Source organism: Aspergillus lucknowensis (assembly GCF_044049455.1).
Source record: "Aspergillus lucknowensis strain CBS 449.75 chromosome Unknown BJX67scaffold_50, whole genome shotgun sequence".
In the NCBI taxonomy this organism is placed as follows: domain Eukaryota; kingdom Fungi; phylum Ascomycota; class Eurotiomycetes; order Eurotiales; family Aspergillaceae; genus Aspergillus; species Aspergillus lucknowensis.
This window is the reverse complement of record NW_027263594.1, coordinates 145,576-165,221: the sequence shown is the minus strand read 5'-3', so window position 1 is coordinate 165,221 and position 19,646 is coordinate 145,576. Positions and strand designations below refer to the sequence as shown.

At 51.2% G+C, this 19,646-nt stretch overlaps 8 protein-coding genes and 1 non-coding gene across 9 annotated transcripts; 4 read left to right on the top strand and 5 right to left on the bottom strand.

Annotated features, from left to right (window-relative positions):
* Window positions 1-8: 8 nt before the first annotated feature.
* BJX67DRAFT_254723 (tubulin-folding cofactor B) lies at window positions 9-1,646 on the bottom strand. The gene is made up of 5 exons (XM_071026280.1): window positions 1,535-1,646; window positions 893-1,261; window positions 604-823; window positions 117-521; window positions 9-46 (listed from the first exon to the last, which is right to left on the bottom strand). The coding sequence occupies exons 2-4, from the start codon at window positions 1,163-1,165 to the stop codon at window positions 193-195; spliced, it is 822 nt and encodes a 273-aa protein (XP_070882569.1). The 5' UTR covers window positions 1,166-1,261; window positions 1,535-1,646; the 3' UTR covers window positions 9-46; window positions 117-192.
* BJX67DRAFT_254941 (uncharacterized protein) lies at window positions 1,511-2,984 on the bottom strand. Its single transcript, XM_071026282.1, has one exon. It carries the CDS (start codon window positions 2,774-2,776, stop codon window positions 1,856-1,858), a length of 921 nt encoding a protein of 306 aa, XP_070882568.1. The 5' UTR covers window positions 2,777-2,984; the 3' UTR covers window positions 1,511-1,855.
* Window positions 2,985-3,912, bottom strand: BJX67DRAFT_254721 (uncharacterized protein). The gene is made up of 2 exons (XM_071026279.1): window positions 3,667-3,912; window positions 2,985-3,610 (listed from the first exon to the last, which is right to left on the bottom strand). The coding sequence occupies exons 1-2, from the start codon at window positions 3,691-3,693 to the stop codon at window positions 3,194-3,196; spliced, it is 444 nt and encodes a 147-aa protein (XP_070882567.1). The 5' UTR covers window positions 3,694-3,912; the 3' UTR covers window positions 2,985-3,193.
* A 7,448-nt stretch (window positions 3,913-11,360) lies between these two features.
* Window positions 11,361-12,777, top strand: BJX67DRAFT_254689 (MYB DNA-binding domain protein). The gene is made up of 2 exons (XM_071026278.1): window positions 11,361-12,165; window positions 12,221-12,777. Exons 1-2 carry the CDS (start codon window positions 11,678-11,680, stop codon window positions 12,648-12,650), a joined length of 918 nt encoding a protein of 305 aa, XP_070882566.1. The 5' UTR covers window positions 11,361-11,677; the 3' UTR covers window positions 12,651-12,777.
* Window positions 12,561-14,051, bottom strand: BJX67DRAFT_254665 (tRNA (carboxymethyluridine(34)-5-O)-methyltransferase). The gene is made up of 3 exons (XM_071026277.1): window positions 13,724-14,051; window positions 13,541-13,665; window positions 12,561-13,391 (listed from the first exon to the last, which is right to left on the bottom strand). Exons 1-3 carry the CDS (start codon window positions 13,817-13,819, stop codon window positions 12,905-12,907), a joined length of 708 nt encoding a protein of 235 aa, XP_070882565.1. The 5' UTR covers window positions 13,820-14,051; the 3' UTR covers window positions 12,561-12,904.
* An 83-nt stretch (window positions 14,052-14,134) lies between these two features.
* BJX67DRAFT_363331 (uncharacterized protein) lies at window positions 14,135-15,315 on the top strand. Its single transcript, XM_071030093.1, has one exon. The coding sequence runs from the start codon at window positions 14,288-14,290 to the stop codon at window positions 15,188-15,190; it is 903 nt and encodes a 300-aa protein (XP_070882564.1). The 5' UTR covers window positions 14,135-14,287; the 3' UTR covers window positions 15,191-15,315.
* A 442-nt stretch (window positions 15,316-15,757) lies between these two features.
* On the top strand, window positions 15,758-15,845 carry BJX67DRAFT_t83. The gene has a single exon. It is a non-coding gene; the product is annotated as a tRNA-Cys (tRNA).
* A 392-nt stretch (window positions 15,846-16,237) lies between these two features.
* Window positions 16,238-18,118, bottom strand: rpn8 (proteasome regulatory particle lid subunit RPN8). The gene is made up of 3 exons (XM_071030092.1): window positions 17,773-18,118; window positions 17,449-17,720; window positions 16,238-17,395 (listed from the first exon to the last, which is right to left on the bottom strand). Exons 1-3 carry the CDS (start codon window positions 17,954-17,956, stop codon window positions 16,790-16,792), a joined length of 1,062 nt encoding a protein of 353 aa, XP_070882563.1. The 5' UTR covers window positions 17,957-18,118; the 3' UTR covers window positions 16,238-16,789.
* A 455-nt stretch (window positions 18,119-18,573) lies between these two features.
* Window positions 18,574-19,545, top strand: adk1 (adenylate kinase ADK1; the record flags this gene model as incomplete). The annotated part of the gene is made up of 4 exons (XM_071031555.1): window positions 18,574-18,736; window positions 18,808-18,860; window positions 18,926-19,080; window positions 19,137-19,545. The coding sequence occupies 4 exons, from the start codon at window positions 18,574-18,576 to the stop codon at window positions 19,543-19,545; spliced, it is 780 nt and encodes a 259-aa protein (XP_070882562.1).
* Window positions 19,546-19,646: the final 101 nt, after the last annotated feature.

The window sequence follows — 19,646 nt, the reverse complement described above, 5'->3', positions numbered from 1 at the left end:
TTTAGCGACTTGTCTTTATGTTACCCCGACACGCGGTGTTTTGTATCTATGTATGACTTAGAACCCCTCGGATTGTTTTGCATTTAATCGTTGGCGAACGAGCAGGGGAGATATACCTAGCGAGGCGGACTGGACCGAACTTGAGTCAATGAGTATCGAAACAAATCCGATATGTTTCCATCTCGTATTTCTCTATATCTCTTCCATATCTTCATCCGGCTCATCGTCTAGCCCAAGCGGCGGGAAATCTCCCACCTCGACCTTTTCGGGTTTGATAAAGACACCAGTTTTATTTGGGCATGCGAAGTAACGCTTCCCGCCGACGCTCCCATCGTTCTTTCCTATGGGCTCGTCAAGCTCGATTCCCACCCAGATAGGCAGAGAAACTGAGTAGTCGGCAGTTTCCGCATCGATCCCAGGGTACGGGATTGTGGGCACCGGTCCGACGAAACGGATTGTCCCTCGTCTGACATGCGGCGGCGTTGAGGGGAGAATGATAGCTCGCCTCGAAACGGATATATCTGGGGCAAAGTGATAGCCATTAGCATCCTCTATTTACACTTGGATTTCCCCAATAGTGACGTAGGCGATGTACGTGCTCACCTCTTGTCTCAACCTCCATCTTGTCCTTCCTCGCCTGTTCGAGCATCGCCTCCGCCGGCGAAAGTGCATTGGGATCGAACCGTCCCAGTTTCTGATTCTTCTTCCACGCAAGGACGGAATTCGGGAGATTCTCATATGTCTCTGTTGGGAGAACGTATTTCTCAACCGAGGAGAGGTCACTCAAGTTTACTCTCGCCGTCTGGGGACGGGTATCGTGAACCTATCCCCGCAATATGAAGCATCAGCCCATTATTCTACAAAAAAACAGGGCCAGTTTTAACAACTGTACCTCGATCTCACAGCCCCTCATCAGCCCATACTCCCCGATAGTGGTGTCATCGCCATCAACCCACTGATCTGACCGGCCCGGGGTTTTGAGGAAGAGCCGTTGGCTGCTGGGTGGTATACCAGTCATGGTCTCAAGCTTTCGCTTCGTCTGGAGAACAGTCCATGAAGGGGTGATGCGGCGCTCGGAGAGGAGGCGGGGTTCGTCGGAGGTTGAGACCGTAGACGGTGTTGTGATTGTGACGGGAATGTCGGTGGGGGTGGGTTGGAACGACATCTTGTTTAGATGTTGAGGGGGTTTGGATGTTTAGTGGAGAGAGGAGATAGGACGCTGGAAATTGGGGCCAGAGGGCGACTGTGAGGTTCGTGAGGTCTGGATCGTTGTGAGCTGGATACGGGCAACAGGGGTATGACTAGAAGCCTCGAGCCGGATAGATTGGGGGAAATTCTGGTCAGGGTGAGTCAATTGAAAGACAAGGAGAGAAATATATGAACCGAAGTAGCTGGGGTGAGGCTATAACTCAGTGTGCGGGGAGCGTCCAAAGACGGAAACCAAGGGGTTTTACCTAGAGATTTACAGAGATGATACAAGGACCTTTCCTAGCAGATAAAGCATTAGATAGCGGAGTCCCAGGGAGATACTTACAGCTCCCTAAGGCCAATGTAGAGACAAATCAACGAGTTGAGATTCAATTGCTTAGGTCAAGCAGTTGATTGCCAGCGAGAATTTCACGGCCGGGTGGTTCATGATCAGGCGCGCACGTGGGGCTGGAAATTGGTTCCATGAACATCCTTCCGACCTGGCCAATGAGAAATCCGTTCCTGTGCAGCGGGAGCTTGGGCGAGAATTCGCTTGTCGTTGAGGCAAAGTTTTCCTACTCAATCTGGATCTCTGTAAAGCGGTGGGTCTATCTAATTATATGTACAGGTAAATCGAACACTCACGGAGCAAAGACAACTCCACTTATCATGACTCGGAGCCCAAAGTCTTCCGTCGAATGGGTTGGCAGTCTCCGCCGGAATCTGACCTCTCGGTGCTCTTTGATTGTCCGTCAGCCGATTCTTCGCCTCCTGTCCGCTCGCTGACTTGGTCAGGACGAGAACCTTCAGTGCCATGAGGCAAGGAAGTCTTCGATGATCCTATGTTACGCTCGCTCTCCGCATCAGGATTCAAACTCTCAATGGACATTGGAGTTGGAGCTTCTTGTCGACCTGCGCATTTCGGTTGGCTGGCTGGATCAGCAGAGGAGCCCTCTGGCCCATCCCAAAGAGAAGCCGTCGATGCGATTGCTCTGCTCGGTGATGCATTTGTGACGCCATTCAGTGTGGCTGCCTTTCCAGATCCCACATTCGCGGTTGTGTTGGGTGTTTTGCCTCCTTTTCGCCTATTCTTGGGAGCAAGGGAGATGCTTACTTCACCCTCAAGGACTTCCCCTGTTGCCGGTGACGTGAGTGAGAGATTGAACTTGGCACGTTGTTTTCTGGCTTTGCCTTTTAGCTCAATGAGGTGACTAACTCCAGAAGGAAATGGTAGATGCTGCTTCACTGTCCATTCGATTCCTTCACGAAGGTTTATGGCTTGCTCCAGGAGGACTCCGGTGCCGGATACTACCTGCAAAGCGGATCCATTAGACCCATCCTCCAACGCCATTGGAGTAACAAGAACCCCCTGCATCGGGTTTGAGGGAACCGTGGCAGGATTAGCTGCGGGCCTCAATAGTATTCCGGTCAGTGGAAGGCGACGGTAAGCAAGGATGCAGCCCCGCTGCCGAGCATCCACTGTCTCCAGAAGCTTGTCTAATGTCAACTCATGGACCACAGATTCGTTGTTGACCAGTGCCCATTTGTCTGCAGAACCCTTGACTGCAGAACCCTTGACTGCAGACATATACTCGCCATCTAGACAGAATCTCTTTTGAAATATGATTGAATAGAGCTCGTAACGGATGTCTTCCCTTTCAGGCGAATTGGGATATCGCAGGTCATTTGATATGACCAGGATATCCTGAAGTATGAGATGGCCGTTCAGCTGGCCCCTGTGGCCATAATAGTCCACCCGGATTAAAAGAACTTCTGGAAGATAATCATTATGCTTGGTGGACAGAATAGGCTTGGGAGAGTCATTATGGTTGCTGGATTTGATACATTCTTCACAGGCCCACGGAAGCGTTGCCTGTTGCAGATTGTGCTCAATTGCTTAAGCGACCCCATACCAAGGTGGCCGCCCTTTTATCTCCGGGAATGAGGCGTGAACGGGAGTTTCGGTTGCACAGCAAACAAGGCGTGTCTTAAGAGCAACCCGAAATTAGCGTTGCAGCTCCCAGGATCTGTCGGTATCTGTCTCCATCTCCTTACTGAGCTGCTTGAAGAATGCTCCCATGAAGTACGGGACGTCTTGACGTTCCTTCAGGTTCACTTCACTCCATGTCGTTGCGACCAGCCTCTTCCACACCCACTCCATACAAGTCTCATGTGTAGTCTTCTCAGGATCTCCGAACCAGTAGAAGCCGATTAGGTGATGCAGAGCGCAAAGCAAACTCATATTCTTCGTTCCACAGCTATGCCTCTTTGGATGGACCTCTTCTATCCAGTTCAGCAGGAGCGGAGTGTGGAGAATCATGAGGACGGCGTTACGGTAGCTAAGGATACCCAGGTTCTTAAACGCCCTGGTTTGCGCGCTCGAATATGCACTGCCCCATTTCGAGGGCACCGAAGTCCGATTCTTGGTGCAGTTTGAATCAGTCATAGTCTTTGCGAGAATCAGCCCAAAGTACTTACTCCCTCTTCCTCAGCTGTACTCTCCATGGTTCGGTTTCCGGCCTGCTGTTCTGTTGCGTGGCGTTGCGTTCCGGGATGCCGGTTCGGAAATTATCGAGGGTTGTTCAAGGCGGAATTGTTGAGATGCTGGAAAGTATAACATGCGATGAGAGTCAACAGATATAGGAATGGTGACGGGCTCTCCGTGTAGCATTGCGGTTGTTTGTTTTTGGGGTTTCTCGCTCACTGTAGCATATACACTCACTCCACGGCCCTGTGGTTGTGTCAATTGTTGAAAGGGTGACCTTGATGGAAAAAGATCAAAGTGTTTGCACAGCAGAATATTTTTAGTACTACGAGGGAAGGATCCGCCTTTGTTGTCGATGGCTTTGGCTTGCCCTTGTCAAAGAACTGTCGGATATGAGCAGCGGACAAAGATCCAGCTCCCCAAGTGTCTACAAAGAAACTTGTTGGTTATCAAGGCAAGATGTTTCACGACAAACAAAGGACGTTGTACTCGACTGAGGTCGGGTGGACGGCTTCGACTAGAGAGTCTCTCGCGACATGCCACTCTCTGTATATCGCGTTCCTATCCTCTGAAATCGACCCTCCGTCTCCCAAAATCTACCAGATGAAATCGCTCGGGGGAGCGGGTCGGGGAATACTACTTAGCCATGTCAAATCCCCATACGACAGGCGTTGTTTTGGAGGAGGCATGACCGTCCCTGTCCTTGCGAGATGGTGTCAAAGAACCCCAGGCAAAGCGGGACGATCGCCCGACCACACTCATGAAGAGTCTCCTTCCAGAATGAGTAGTAGGTCAACCGTCTTTTGACTGCCAGACTTCAAACCGTTCATCTCGCATCTGAACTCGCCCTCAGATCGGGTGGAGTTTCGTCTGATCTCGGCCGGGGGATTATGGGCCGGGGGCGAATTACAATCAACGACAACGGCCGAGGATCCGCTTGCAGTGCCTCACAAATTCATCAACGGTCTCCAGAGCACTTATCCATGCCAACACGGGAAGTTTCATGCAAATGAGACACGGGAGTTGGGTCAGCTCTTCCCTCACTCTCCTTTCCTCCAACGCTGCATCTTCGTAGGCTTGGCACGACTGGCATTCCAAGACACAAGATTTCCTTTTGGGTAAGAATGTCAGCAAAGATTGAGGATGGACTCAGGTTTGGCTCTTGTGAAGACTCCAAAATGAGAAGACCAGTCGAGACTGCACACACCAGATTTCAACGATTGTGAACGTCCACGCACGAAACACGACTGGCTGTGGAATGCTGACTATGACGAGGAAAATCTGGCGGATGATTATTATTGCCTATGGTCCTGGCCAAAACCATGTCCAAGACCATTTTCCTGTTTCCCCACACACAAGTCTCTTGCCTGTTTTTGTTGCATCTTTCGCGAGGCATGGATTGGAGTGGATAATTAACTCGTGCTCGACCCCTCCAAAACCCCTCAATTATTCATTTGATCTACTATTTAGACGCCGATTCCACTCAACAAACAACGTAATTGGCCGCACACTGCCTCCCCGACGGTGGCCTCATCATGATTGCAGTTGTACCGTCTCATTTATTTCTGATCGGTGCGAGACTCTCCTCTTTGAGGAGGGATCTCGGGGATCATCAGTTTCGGCTCATGGTCTTGAAAGAGCAAGATGTCGTTGAAACGGGATATCCTGGGCTCAAGCCACCATTGTCGCTTGCAGCAGCATATTCTGTAAGATTGTGTGGAGTAACAAACTCCTGAGCTTCGCAGCTGTGGCAGGGAGGGACTTGAAGAGGGATGAGATTCATTCTGACGAGTCGAACGCTGCAAATATCACACAGGATCTTGGTCCTCCAGGGCCTACAATTGGCTCTTAAGCAGAATTGCAAGTCCCGATAACCTGATACAGATGCCAACCGTCACACATCTGACGAAGTTGGACTAGGGCGATCGCCTCGATCCACACAATCTGGTGAGGCTTTTCCTCTCGGACTGCCGATTCCAGCAATATCCCATCGTGGAGTATTACCGCGCCGTTTGGCGGGTTGAGGTCCGAGGCAACAGACTACCAGAACCAACCCACCCCAAGAGGTCGTGCTTGCGTTTTGTTTCCTGTCTTCTCTCGTTTTCTTCTTGAATGAAGGCGAGCGATTGCCCCACTCAGATATACGGACTCAAGCCCAGAGCATGGTCCACCATTCCAAGACCCCAGAGATCGAATGTCATGGTGGCACTTTGGTTCCTGCGCCCTCCACAGGCTCCGTCATCTTCATGATTAATAGCAAAAGTCGGTGTCTGCACCATCATGCTTGTCATACAAGAATCAGGGGTACACTTGGTTGAGCATCGTGTCTGTTGACCGTTATTTCCCCACACCCAGCCAGTATGAGGAGGTCTCGATGACTTGACCATGAGGCATCGATCCTCGCCGCTTTTTCTTCCTCGAGAGGAGCACAGCGATCCCTTCGGTTGCATCCGCTTTGCACTGGGCACGAATTCCGGATGCAAAAGTGATTGGTTAAGAGGCACCAGGCGCAAGATTCGGGACTCCTCTCCACACCGCGTGTTCCCTTCAGGATCGTGCGAGCGTTTATGGTCAGTTGATCGATTCAAGTGCAGGGTCAATCCCAGTTCGACGACAAACACAGCTTAGCAAATGCAGTTGGGCAACCAGCTGTGGAGGTAGGGGTTGGAAGGAGCGAGATTTCACCAATGCCATCGAACTTTACAAGACGATGCCTTGTCCATTGTGCCCAGTCCAAATCCTTTGGCCTTGAGGAGGCGAGGAATGCCTCACCTGGAGGACCAAAATAATGACGTCAAGAACAGAATGCAAGGCTACCGATTCTCCGACCCGAGGCGAAATTTCCCCCTGAGAGTATTCGTGAGAGAGGACGTGATTCTTGAACGTGAAACCCAAATAATGGAAGAGATGTGTTCAACGACGCTCACCAGGTCGAGAAGAGCCGGGCAGGCTGGGCCCTCCAAGACCCACTTGTTAGCAGACCAATGGCTGCCCTGGAGGTCATTCAAGGCGAGTTTCCAATAACAAGCACCTGCACACGTCCAAGCCAAACGCCTCAGAAGGAGCCGCCAATACCTCTCTCTGTCTCTTTCCTAACTAGGTTATGGGCATGCCTCTCGGGCTCTCAGCGTGGTCAGGTGTTGCGAGACTTGTCTGTTTCCTTCTTCGTCAAAGCAACCTATCAACACTGCATTATTCAAGCGCTCGCGACTCATTCCTCCGTTGCTCGGACCAACCCCAGGGATTTCTGCCGCATTCCCTTCCCCCAGAGCGCTCTCTTGGAGGGTGTTGAGGTAACAGACCGCTCTATGGCCTAAGCTTCTAGGTCATTGGAACGGCTCGCAAATCAGGAAGCTGATTTCCGATCGGGGCTTGCTCCTCCTGATGGCCAACCAATTTCTCCGTGATACATCCTTGTTCTTTGCTTGCGAGAAGGCTTCTCTTGTGGAATGTGGGAGGAGAACTCTGACCACTTTGTTGAAGCTCCTCCTTTCTGGTGTTCTCCCTCGCGCCCACCGAGCTTCCAGGAGAACTCGATGGAGAATCTTGAACCTTGGAACTCGAACCTCTGGAGCCTGCACAAGGACGCATGTTCTAGGCCCCGGCAACCGACCACCCGTCAAATCATAACAAAAAAAAATGAGGAAAGGATCCAGCGCCAGGTGAGAAGCGACAATCGTAATATGGCGCATATTCACCATGATACATTCAGCTCGCCACAACCAGAATTTGTGTAGAAAGAAAAAGTGACAGGTATCAAGTGTTTCCTGAGAAAGGGTGCACACGAACTGATGTATCTTGCGGCGAGCTCCCGCATTGCACTCTCACGGACTTGGGGAAATACAGCATGCGTCGCGTCGCGTCACCTCAAGCAATCTCGTGTTTGTGGGCACAAACTCTGGAGCCTTGGAACTTGCTCACACAGCGGCAAGTGTCCCAGGGTTTCAATCATCTGCACATCAAGCAGTCTTCCGCAAAAGGGCGACCGCAACCTCGGCTTGACTGACGGCGGAATCCCGATGCGCGCAGCCATTCGCTTGAGTTGTTGTGGAAGCAGACGCAGGTATTGAAATTAAAGTCAATTTCATTTCTTCATCTCGGCCAAGTCATTTCATGTCTTCAACGCCGAAGAGCCAAAGAAATTGAACAATGTCCGGGCGGAGCCATCGCAAATCTGGACGCGGGCGTTGACATGGGTCCATCCATGTATCCCCACTTGGGAGGTTCCAAACTCCAAACATCACTAATAATAACAAGCCAGCCACTCATAATCAACTCTCCGTTCGGACGATTCATTATACTTTAGTCAAGGCAAGCCACTGTTTGAACCCACGGCAGCTCTGCTCGATCTCCACTTGTCCCTGGTTAATCTTGCAGAAGATGAATGTTTCGAAACCGCTTGTCACCCTTGTGTCTCTCTTCCCACCTGTCAGCCCCGCCGTTCGAAGGATACCCGCCGCGCACTTTCTCCAGAGTCGCGATTATTACGATTATCGTTCCCTTGTCTGAAGACTTGGGGGCTGAGAGTGCTCTTTCCCGCTCACGCAAAAGCTGAATCAAGTAAATTGAGAACCCTTGCTTTTCCGGAGGGAGCCTCGAACAGGGGAGGCATATAAGAATTTCTATCATGAGCGACTCGATCAGAAGCAGGTTGCACAGCCATCGCCAAGCATGGACCACTGGACGAAACACTGGGAGGTGTTCCGGATCCGACAGGGTAAACAAGCGCAGACGCGGCGTTAACTCATGATCGAGGTTCGAATGAGGAAAACGAGGGAAGATTGGCTCAACTCTTCATCACGAGCGTTCCAGGCTCTTCAGAGCCGTTGGACGATCCCGAGATGACTTGACCTTGTCCGGGGGAGAGACTCTTTCAGCCTTCTTTTCCGTGAAAAGATACTTTTTCAAAGACTCTCAACCCCAAGCCGGCACGGACTCCTATAACCGAAATGACCAGGCTCAAAAGAGGCAGATCACTGGGAAGTTTGAATTCGCCGAACTCCAGGAGACCTCGCATCATGAACACATGCCTGGCAGAGGAAGATTGTGTTGCTGGATGTCTCTTCTGTCCGCCGGGTCGGAAGCAAGATACCTCAATTGCCGGACAAAACATGCGGGCGGCCAGTGTGGACGAAAACGAACGGCGACCTTCTTCCTCCTCAGAGATGTCAAAGCGAATCTCCCAAGAGAAGCGCTCATGCAAACCAGACCCTCCCGACCGAAGTGACACAAACTAACACAAAACCAGCAAGACCCCCATCGGCCCTGAGCGACTCGGAGAATTTGCACCGAAGAAGAAAAGCCGGGCGCGTTTGTTGCCAGGATCTTCCCGTTGCAACGGGCTTGGAATTCCAGCTTTGATGAAGGAAGCTGCCTCGAACTCGAACCCACAGTCGCAAACCGCGACACGAGAACGAGGTTGGATGCATCACTTTTCAAGATGAAATGATAATCAAATGGCCGCTCCTCGCCTTTTATCTAATTTTAACCGCCATCCCCTCATGAGGTTGGTGTGACCACAAAATGGCCTTTCAGGTGAGATAAATGCATAGTATTCTGCAGTGGAGGGGTTTTGTAGACAATTGTCGCCGCGACCAGAGACCATGACGAACATCAAGAACTCGTCGAGGCCGTTGGAGATGATGACGATGGTGGTGGCTGGGCTGCCTTCCCTCCAATTCCTGGATGATGGATGAGCTTGCACTTCCGATGAGCTGCAGTTGGCCCACGAACAGAGGCGAACGGTCGCTCAAACAGACCCCAGATCCCAGCTAGCGTGGTGGCTCGCGATATTCCCTAGGCCGATACCTGCCGTTCGAGGCTTGGGTTCGGCGCCGTTGAACAGATCCATCGTCATGGCCTGAGACTCATTGGCTGGCCGATCCCACAACCGTTGGACCATCCTCGAAATCTCAAACCAAGACGGGAGAATGAGAAGGGTCCGAGGTCCTGCGAAGTCGCACGAGTGGCTCATCAACCACCTTCAGAGTCTGGCGATGGAGACTGCACTGCAATTGTGAGGTCAACAAGTTAACCACTCCTACTCCTTATTCTCCCCGTGTGTCGGCCGATGAATTGTCCATATTGCCTAATTTTATGCCAGTCCTCCCTCGGAGCACTCGCTCCATCGCTTGTGGCTCCTTGAGGATCTGACGCCGTTGAACAACGTCAGCCCCGTTCCTCCACTTTGTCTCCAGAGGACAGAGGCGGAAAAGGATTCAGGGAGCAGGACTGGGTTCCCCACCACAAGGGAACCATGTTCCTGCGAGTGTTCTTTTTGCTCTGCTGCGTCTGTTTCGCTTCTGATTACCTCTTCGTCCTTCCGGCCGTTTTCTCCTTGTCCTCAGGAAGGCATACCCGTTCCTGATTCCTCGACAAAATACCTGTCCCTGCTCATTCAGAGGCGACATTCCGATGGGATACCGATACTGCAGTATCTGTGTGACTGGGGACAATCACACACTCCGGGAAAAGGAAAACAAACGTTAAGATCTGTCATTCATCAGTGAAGTGAACCAAGCCGCGGCTTGGTTGATGCAGAATCAGAGCCCCGGCGCTGATTTGTTCCATAATTTCGCGACCGTCTCAGGACTTTTGCTCGGTTGTGAGATTGGCTGCGTATTTTTAATAAGACGAACCAACATTTCCACATCTTGTCGCTCCAAACCACCTCCAGTGCTGGGCTCGAACGTTCGGGAGGGCTCTTGGACTCAGTCCTGGCCCCGTTTCCTCGAGTGGAACCGTTTGAGAATCACGATGAACACAGACGATTTTCATTTCAATTTTCCCATGTCCTTTCCATGACAATGAAATACACTCTCCCGTATCCGGTCTTCCTCCAGACGGACGGAGCGCATTCGAGGTGCTACTGCTTCAAGTTCAAGTATATGCAGGTCCTCCGATGAGGGGCGATGTCAATCAAGAATTCGCTGCGATAATTTTTCGCACAGTGAACTATTAGAACTATAGCAAGTCCTTCAGACAGGAGGAACAATTGCCGTCAGAGCAATTTAAATAAATAAAAATAAGAGCAATAAAATAATAACTAATAATACCAAGGGTTTGTCGAACCTGGCCTCGCCGCTGGGTCAACCCTCCCTCATCTCTTCAGGTTGAGCTTCTCACTGGCTGTTCAGCTCGCTCAATCAGCTGTCATTTTCACTTCTCTGACCTCTTACCGTCGCCGATGATCTCTCTTTCTCTCTTCCAATACATCCAAAGCCTGTGTTTCACCTCTCTCTCTCTCTCTCTCTTCCACCTGCTCCTGCTTACTTTCTTTTTCCCCGTCACTCCCCAAACAACCTTCGTTCTTATTGTTCTGCATGAATCAGCTTGTCCTGCATCCTTTGACGGGAGTCAAGTATCTTGAGATTCGTGGTATCAAACGCCTCTGACAAAAAGATACCAGGCCCTTCCTTGCTCTATCTTGATTTCTACTCTCATCGACCTTCCACACTCCATCTATCAGGCACGTTCAAGTTGCCGAACTGCCTTTCTCGCGGGGACTCGATCTTCGATCATCCTTGAGTGGTTGGCCTGTGATACGATACGCTCCAGCGACTCAGCCTCAGGAAGGCCATCTATCCTCTCGTTAGTCAACCATACTTGAGTCGTCAAGATACATCCTCCGCGGCTGGTCCTCTCGCCCTACCGCCCATTCCGAGACACAAAAAGCCCCAGGGAATCCAACAAGACTACTTAGCATACCAGGTATTTGTTATACCGTTTTAAGGTGGTCTTCTGTTTGTTCTGATCCTTTGGCACGCGCTTTGTTTGTCCTACTCGATCTAGCCCGGGCTGTGAGTGGACTACTTGGACTTGCCTGTTGCCACAGTCAGGGACGCGCACATTCCCTTCTTCTACCTAAGTATCGGGCAGCCACGGATCAGCAACAACGGCGTCCTTTTCTTTCATCCCGGCGTATGCCGCTGCTTCTGTCACTCTTTTTATACCATCACGCAACTGTACAAACGAGCAAGCACCTGAACACTGTGAATCGCGCATATGATTGCGTTACAAAACCCGCCTATCCTACCACCCCCCGCCAAAGTGGATATCTCACTACTGTTGATGCCCCAAGATGAAGAGGAGGCAACCCCCGTGAGCACTACGTTAACCCTCCCCCCAGCTCCTGTGATGCACCCAATACCCCCAGTCGCACCGATTGCACCTCCACAATCGGTCGGGCTCTCGACCCAGCCTTCGACATCCTCAGTACCACCTCTTACCGCCAAGGCCCCTATAGCCGGAACAAAACGTCTGCAACCAGCTCATACTGCGGAATCGCCGGCGAAGAAGCAGTCGAAGTGGTCTCCCGAGGAAGATGCTCTGATTATCGAGCTACGAGGCAGCGGCATGAAATGGGAGGATATCAGCAAGCGGCTACCGGGCCGGAGTGCGATCAGCTGCCGTCTTCATTATCAGAACTATCTGGAGCGCCGGAGCGAATGGGACGAGGACAAGAAAAACAAACTTGCACGGCTTTACGAGAGGTACTTTAACCATCGCAAGAGTTGGGGATTGCTAGTTGCTGACGTGATGTGACAGGTTCAAGGCAGAGATGTGGTCAAAAGTGGCGGAGGAGATGGCTATTCCGTGGCGGGCTGCAGAGGCCATGCATTGGCAGTTGGGGGAGCAGGAGATGGCACGTCGAGCTGGCGTGGTCCCGTTCTCACTATCCAGTTCAGCAATCGATCCACCCACAACCAGGACACGTCGAGCCAGCACGTCGCTAGCCCGACCAAGAAAAGGATCAGCTTCAAGGACTTTACATCCTCCACCGCAGCTTCCTTCTGTCCAGGAGCTCACAGCCGGTGTTCCCGCCGCTGGAGTACCTGCATTCGCTCCCCCGCCGCCTTTTCCACCTCCTCCGCCTCCGCGAGATACCTACCGGATAGCACGACTGCCGATGGATCTTGGAGGTCACCCCAGTCACCTAGGACCCAACCTTGGGCTTCCTCCTCGAACGCTTCCTTAGACAAGAGGTGCCTTTTCTACTCTCTGTTCGTTTTGGCGTTGGTATGATTTGCATAGCGTCGGAGGTATTTTGATTCACAGGATGGGATTCTCATAGACGATATTTTGCGAAATTTCTCCTCCACTTTAGTGAGAGGCTTCGTGGAAGCTCCTGCAGGGGTGGCTCCATCAGTTCTGCATTTCCCACCGGAACAGAACCAATACGACGTCAAAAACGGCTCTGAGGCTGGAACTTGGAGCAACAATCGATTGTGGTTATTTCCGATCTTCTCTACCCGCGATCGCCCACCAGTTATCTTTCTCGTATCCGGATTCCAGTACGCGGCCGCCCGCTTTCTCGATATCCCGCTCCAGTTCACCAGATTCATAGAGATGATAATACCGATGGAATACCTGTGGTTGGGGCTCGGCGGAGGCAGAGGATTTGGGGGCTTTCAGAACCCAGGGAACCATGACGTCCTGTGCGTCCCCCTTGTCCCAGCCTCTCCGGCTGGACTTTTGTTCCAGTGCCCAGACATAAATCAGAGCCTTGCCTCCCGGATTTTCGCCGGAAGCAGGCCTTAGTGTGCGCAGGATCTCCTGAATTGCCTCGATTCTTCGGTAAGGTGTAGACAGATGATGCACTACCGCGATCGAGATGGCGAAATCAAAGAAGGAATGTGGATGCGGAAGATTCAGGATATCAGCCACAATAGTTGAATGCGGCTGGTGCTGCTGCGCGATCCGAGCAAGGTTCCCGGATCTGAAGCTGATCAATAATCTATTCGGAGCATAAGATGACAATGGCATGCGAATGTCTCTCATGTATATTTTGTTTTCGACGGGCGAGATGCGACATAAATAAACGAAGCGTACTGAGACAGGACTAGACGATTAAAAAAAGAGACATACCGATCCGAAGCAACGATATAGACACTTTTATTGACAGAAAGGTACTTGCCATTGCCGCAACCCACATCCAGCCCGACAGTACCAGGACTCTGACTCTGAAGAAACCGTTCCACGATCGGCCATGGCTGTTCCCGTTAACCAGTATGGACGCTTTAGTAGAGGTGTAGTTTCCCAGGGACAAACCTTATATCTCGTCGACGAGAAATGACTTGCAATCTGCTGGTACACATCGTGCACGTTCTTTTCTTCATACTCTTCCTCTCGGTTCCCAGATGCCATATTCGGCCAAGCTTATCAGCTTCTCAGCAGCGCCACCCACCTCAGAAATGATTTGACTCCAAATATGGCCCAGTTTCAAGGTGTTTGTTGGTGTGTGCCAATTGAATCACAACGAGAGCAGCTTTGGTTGGGACCCGATCTGGCTGATACGATACCATACGGTACCTTTTTGTGCCTTTTTTGGGTTCTTATCGCAGTTAAGTCTGGGATCAAAAAGTCCCGTATCATGCCGATGATGTAAAATTAAAGTTGAGACTTGCATGCGTTTCGGAAATTTTCTGAGTAAGCGACCTGTTTGGCTTTGCCAAGTCACCACCAGGATGACCACCAACGTATTTACATCGACCCCTCGCTATCCTGTGATATATTCATGCACTGAGTGGATATCCTCACTTTATATCCCTTCTATCGAATTCGGCTTCGCTTGATATGATTCTCCGACTCAGATATTTGCTATAATTCAATGCCATGAATTCCCTCGACGGGACATATATCTTCAACGATCACAAGATCGACCTTTCCTGTACGACTTCATTTGTCAATAGTTTGATATGCAAATTGTCACAACTCACAGCACCGACTATGCCACTACTGAAAGGGGCAGAGATCAATGAAAGAGAATATCGACAGCATGCCCGCCGGAGCCAATACCATTCAACATCTGCATTCCCGTCTTCTCAGCTAACCAATCTAAAACCGTTGATGTTGACACTTCATTGTATCTTCCCTAATGAATTTCTACTGGCGCTTGACATCGTGGACAGAGGGCTCGTCAGACGGATCCAAACAGAAGACCAGGCCGTGTTGGTGAACAACGTCGAACCCGAAGTTGAGCCTCAACGCAGAAACGGAAGAGGTACTAAAAGCACACGAGAAGAAGACTTTTTCTTCGTTACCTCAGCCTCGGCGACATCAAATAACTCTTCACTATCTACCTCTCAGCCGGAAGCCCATCAGAAGAGGCAATGGCAGGAGAAAGGCTACGAAGTCCGCCTCCAAGCATGGAACTGCACTTGTCCGGCATTTACGATATCCGCATTTCGGAATCTAGGTCCGGAGCCATCATCACCTCTGTCTCCATCTGAAAGTCGGAGTCAGAGTCGGGGTGAGAGCAGACATAAAGATGAAGGGGGCACATCTGCCTGTGATCATGCCGGTGATGCTGATGCTGATGTCGGCCGCACGAACGCTTACTCCTTTGGTGGGACGTTATCTCTACATCCGGAGTCAGCACCCGCAGTGTGTAAGCATATTCTTGCATGCTTGCTGGCTGCGCTCTGTCCGGGACTTGGAGGGGATGGGGGAGGCAAGCGGCTCGCTACACTGGGTATGGAGGAGGTTGCCGCGTTGTGTGCTGGATGGGGCGGGTGATTATGTTCCCGAGAAGTAGTACTTGTATAGTCGTACAATACCTGTTGAGTCGTAGGGGCATGGACTTGGCCAAATAATCAGTTCCCACATAGATTATCAAACGTAAGAGTCACTTCCTGTATAAATACCTATCTCGCATTGTCTTACGGCGGCGGTCGTAGAATTCTCCTGTGCCCATGAAGTCTTCAAGTCCTACTGTGAGATTCAAATTATAGTAGGCCTAAGGAAATACCGTCACCAACCTAAACACGCAGACCGTGCCAGTGCGCCATCTACACTAGAATCTGATCTGCGGATGTAGGCAAGTGTCTATTGTGTAACTATACTCGTACAATCTTACTCTTATATATACCCCGCCGACGCCTAACTGGATCCTGCTATTGAAGGGTGTATGTCTTCCGGCTGCTTTTCTAACCAGAACGGCACCATAACGACCGTGGGCTTACGTATACTAACCGCCTCAACATCAGAGCCTTCGCACACTTGGTGTTCATCGACCGGTCTATACCACACCTACAGGCAGGATGAAGGGGTGATAATCGAAAATTTGGGACATCCAAATATAAGGGATCGATAGCTCAGTTGGTAGAGCAAGCGGCTGCAGCCAATCACAGTTGTCTCCGCTAGGTCTCGCGTTCGAATCGCGATCGGTCCTAAGTTATTTATGGATTTATCGTTTTGGTCCTCTTTTTTTTTTACGCCTTTATTTAACGACCTTGATTGATGTTGTCACTACTATGTGTTGTTGGGAGAAAACGGGCTGATCGATTGAGCGTCCTTGGGTAGGAAAGGTTTTAGGCAGGGTTTGGTTCCCTGGCCGCTGTTGTCGTTGGATGGGCATATTGCTTCGATTCGCACCCGTGGACAGTGTCCGAAATTTCCATATTTGGGTTCAAATTTGGGTGCGAAGTGAGGTAATTATTAGGCAGATTGTCACTTGTAGCTACGACGCTCCCAGAAATGCTGCTTCTTCATGTGATTAAGTCATGTAGCTGCTACCTCGATGTAAAGGACCATACGTGCTCTTCTGTTCCAAAATGACCTGCGGACCTTACAGTTGGAAGAAAATGAAGCAAATTGCATCGGTATTGGCCATCGTATAAGGTTGAAGCTCGTCAGGTGGAACCTACTTATGGCTCGCAGTGGCCCTCCGTCCGGGACCCAGGGCTGTGCCAGCGTATGCCAAAATGGTATGATGCGCTGGGTAGCGAAGGAGGGGGACGATTACGAAATTACTTGCGGTCTTAAAGGGGGTTAATAAGAAGAATATTCGGTGAGTTCAGAACGTTGGCGAGCCTGGGTTTAGAAGGAAGGATAGAAGACTGGTATACTACAGGTGTGCTGTGCTCGCCAACATTGGGTATAGATGGCCGGCCGCAGGCTGACGGCGTTGAACGAAGTCGCCCCATACCTTCGCGGCACAGGATTTACTCACACAAAGTCTGCATCCTGAAAATTGCCGAGGAATCGATGTTCTGGTCATCCGAGGAATCGATGTTCTGGTCATCCGAGGATGCGTGATTCAGTTGGCCTCGAAATCATTGTATTGTACACTTCGACGCACTGAATCTAGTCATATCACATTCACGTGGTGATCATCTACCTTTTCTTCAATTTGTCCTTGGTGTCCTGATCCTCCTTCTGCTCACTCGTAGCCCCGTTAGCCTTCTTTGCGCCGTCCTTCTCGCTCTTCGCGGCGGCTGCCTCTTGCTCTCTCTTCTGCTCAGTTTCCTCCTGTTGTTGGCGGTTCTGAATCTTGTTTTCGATCAGGTCGTGGAAGGCAGTGACGGCGCGAACCAAGCTGCTCAGGTAGATGGCCATTAACTGGTCGTTCGTCTTGATACTCATTGCGCGAGCCAATTCCGTGTTGTCTGTTTGTTGTTCCGGCTCGCCGGCTGCGCGCGAACCAGCAGCCGGTGTGGAAAGGTTCGGGAGAAGGTTGAAGACATCCTGGAGATTGCCGAGAATAGCATGGTTCACTGGTAGCTCATGGTCAAGGACTTTCTGAAGGTATTGCCCAATATCACGCAACCGTAGATGTAGGCCTTGCAGGGATTGTAGCTGGGATGTGATACGGGTCGAAAGGGTTCCGACGGCGACGTCCCTGATATCTCGGAGAAGGTGCTCCACGCCGATTTCCTCTGCCTCCTCTGCCTCAATTGTAGATGGGGTATGCACGAATGTCCGGGATGTCGTGGTTCCGTCCTAACGAGCGCAAAGTCAGCTAGCGCTTTGTGCTATATACCTGCAAAACTCACGTCTTTGATCTCATCAACAGCGAAGTATGCGTCGGTGGGTACGCCAACCTCCTTTGGTTGCACATCAACAATGACGAGCAAGGGATTCGGTGTGTATCGCTTGAATAGCTCGTTGATCTCGAGATCGGAAGCTCGCAACTTCGGGCCGGAGTGATACCATCCGATCAGCTTCTCTCGTGCGTTGATCTTTTTGAACATGTCTCGCATCGACTCAACGAAGTTGTGATCTAAAAACCACACTGACGGATCCTTTTCATCTTCCTCGAATGGGACTGAAGGCACGTTAGCTATGGATCCGGGAATATCGGGATTGGTTGATCGTACCGGCGAAACAGTTTGATACCCTCACGTTCTGTCCAATGTGCTCCCCCAATAGTACGCCGACTACACGCTTTCGGGTTCCTTTAGCCGAGCGTCCATAGTGATCCGCGACGGAGAGAAGCACTAAAGGAGCGACCGTAACGCTCCGCGTGACGAGGGAAAGGGTGTCCGCCGTCGTGGCAGGCATGGCGAAACAATGGAAGTGAAAGGGAGAGAGACGCGGCTCAAAATCTAGCGAACCGAGTGACGGAACCGGGGTCTTAGAATACAGGAGGGAGGAGCGTCGGAAAGAGGAAAGATACTAGGCTTCCGAATAGGGATGACGACGAGAGGTGGAAGCTCAGGCCGTTGTGCTTTGGGCCCTGGAGCTGGTGCTTGAGCCACCGCCAGTGGCTTGAGCTGTGTAAGCCACGTCGCTGCCTTGAAGCCTGAGGCATGAAGCCACATGTCCATCTTACCGCAGGAGTTGTTCGTTGTCTTGTTTCTAAATCTATCGTGATGTAGTGATCGAGTAGACTAGGTACAGTAAAAACGCCACGCTCAAGAACTCTGAAATCGTTCAAACCCGGCGGAGTTTTGTCGTGGGACCAAACCCGGAATCAAGCCTCGGAGCAGCGGGTGCGTCCTCCGCTCTCGGTCCTTTTCCTCCCAGCACCCATTCCCGTCCTTCCTTTCCATTTCCCCGTCGTTGAGCCTCAGTCTGTTTTCACTCTCCTCTCTCTCTTCCTCGCCTCCGAATCCTCCTTGAGGAAGCTCTTTTGCTAGAGTCTCTGCTCCTTCCTCTCCTCCCTTCCTTTCTCCGCAATGGCTCCCATAACAGACGACACGATCGCTGGACTGAAGTCCACGATCGGAAAGCTTGAAGCTCGCATTGAGGACCTGGAAAGCCGTCTCCTCGGCAACGAGCCGAAGCCTAAGTCAATCGCGGAGCAGATGCGCCTAATTCTCATGGGTCCTCCTGGTGCTGGTACGTTAGCATATGCTAATAATGATGCTACAAATGATGTTGTTCCTGGACCGAGTTCTGACATAGCTTAGGCAAGGGTACGCAGGCGCCTAAGATCAAGGAGAAGTACTGCGTGTGCCACCTAGTGAGTGCCGAACCCAATTTAAGATTGTATTTGGGAAGTAGCACGGCTAATCATTCCCTTGGTAGGCCACCGGAGATATGTTGCGGTCCCAAGTCGCGAAGAAGACTGAACTCGGAAGGGAGGCCAAGAAGATCATGGACCAGGGCGGTTTGGTTAGTGACGAGATTATGGTTAACATGATCAAGAGCGAATTGGAGAACAACTCTGAGTGCAAGAACGGGTGCGTATCAGGTCCTGTTTCCCGCTTGGTCTCTGGTTGACGAATTTGGTTGTTAGTTTCATCTTGGACGGCTTCCCTCGTACTGTTGCGCAGGCTAAGCGTCTCGATGAGATGCTTGAGGCCAGCCGCCAGAAGCTTCAGCACGCTGTTGAGCTCCAGATTGACGACGCCCTCCTGGTTGCGCGTATCACCGGACGTCTTGTGCACCCTGCTTCCGGCCGCTCATACCACAAGATCTTCAACCCTCCCAAGGAAGAGATGAAGGATGACATCACCGGCGAGCCTCTTATCCAGCGTTCTGATGACAACGCCGAAACACTGAAGAAGCGCCTCGGCACATACCATGCTCAGACCGCGCCTGTTTGTGAATACTACAAGAAGACTGGGGTCTGGCGCGGTATCGACGCTAGCCAGGAGCCCGGCCAGGTGTGGAAGAGCCTTCTGGGCGTATTCCAGAACAACTAGATCATTTCCTTTGTTGATTGAACGCAGTTACGTGAACAAAAAGCTGTGCGTTTTAAGGTATGCCGGATTCTTCGATATAGTGAAACGAGCGGTTATCTAAG

What these genes read in the sequence shown, in the direction of transcription:
- BJX67DRAFT_254941 (XM_071026282.1), bottom strand. Translation starts at nt 2,776, where the DNA reads ATGTCTGCAGTCAAGGGTTCTGCAGTCAAGGGTTCTGCAGACAAATGG.
- rpn8 (XM_071030092.1), bottom strand. Translation starts at nt 17,956, where the DNA reads ATGCCTGCCACGACGGCGGACACCCTTTCCCTCGTCACGCGGAGCGTT. An exon ending in GGTATCAAACTGTTTCGCCG is followed by an intron (nt 17,721 to 17,772) that starts GTACGATCAACC and finishes ACGTGCCTTCAG; the next exon opens with TCCCATTCGAGGAAGATGAA. An exon ending in CTGTTGATGAGATCAAAGAC is followed by an intron (nt 17,396 to 17,448) that starts GTGAGTTTTGCA and finishes TGCGCTCGTTAG; the next exon opens with GACGGAACCACGACATCCCG.
- BJX67DRAFT_254723 (XM_071026280.1), bottom strand. Translation starts at nt 1,165, where the DNA reads ATGTCGTTCCAACCCACCCCCACCGACATTCCCGTCACAATCACAACA. An exon ending in TGAGGGGCTGTGAGATCGAG is followed by an intron (nt 824 to 892) that starts GTACAGTTGTTA and finishes TTGCGGGGATAG; the next exon opens with GTTCACGATACCCGTCCCCA. An exon ending in GATGGAGGTTGAGACAAGAG is followed by an intron (nt 522 to 603) that starts GTGAGCACGTAC and finishes ACTTTGCCCCAG; the next exon opens with ATATATCCGTTTCGAGGCGA.
- BJX67DRAFT_254721 (XM_071026279.1), bottom strand. Translation starts at nt 3,693, where the DNA reads ATGGAGAGTACAGCTGAGGAAGAGGGA. An exon ending in GTACAGCTGAGGAAGAGGGA is followed by an intron (nt 3,611 to 3,666) that starts GTAAGTACTTTG and finishes AACTGCACCAAG; the next exon opens with AATCGGACTTCGGTGCCCTC.
- BJX67DRAFT_254665 (XM_071026277.1), bottom strand. Translation starts at nt 13,819, where the DNA reads ATGGCATCTGGGAACCGAGAGGAAGAGTATGAAGAAAAGAACGTGCAC. An exon ending in TCTCGTCGACGAGATATAAG is followed by an intron (nt 13,666 to 13,723) that starts GTTTGTCCCTGG and finishes TAACGGGAACAG; the next exon opens with CCATGGCCGATCGTGGAACG. An exon ending in TATATCGTTGCTTCGGATCG is followed by an intron (nt 13,392 to 13,540) that starts GTATGTCTCTTT and finishes GATCAGCTTCAG; the next exon opens with ATCCGGGAACCTTGCTCGGA.
- BJX67DRAFT_363331 (XM_071030093.1), top strand. Translation starts at nt 14,288, where the DNA reads ATGAATTCCCTCGACGGGACATATATCTTCAACGATCACAAGATCGAC.
- BJX67DRAFT_254689 (XM_071026278.1), top strand. Translation starts at nt 11,678, where the DNA reads ATGATTGCGTTACAAAACCCGCCTATCCTACCACCCCCCGCCAAAGTG. An exon ending in CTTGCACGGCTTTACGAGAG is followed by an intron (nt 12,166 to 12,220) that starts GTACTTTAACCA and finishes GTGATGTGACAG; the next exon opens with GTTCAAGGCAGAGATGTGGT.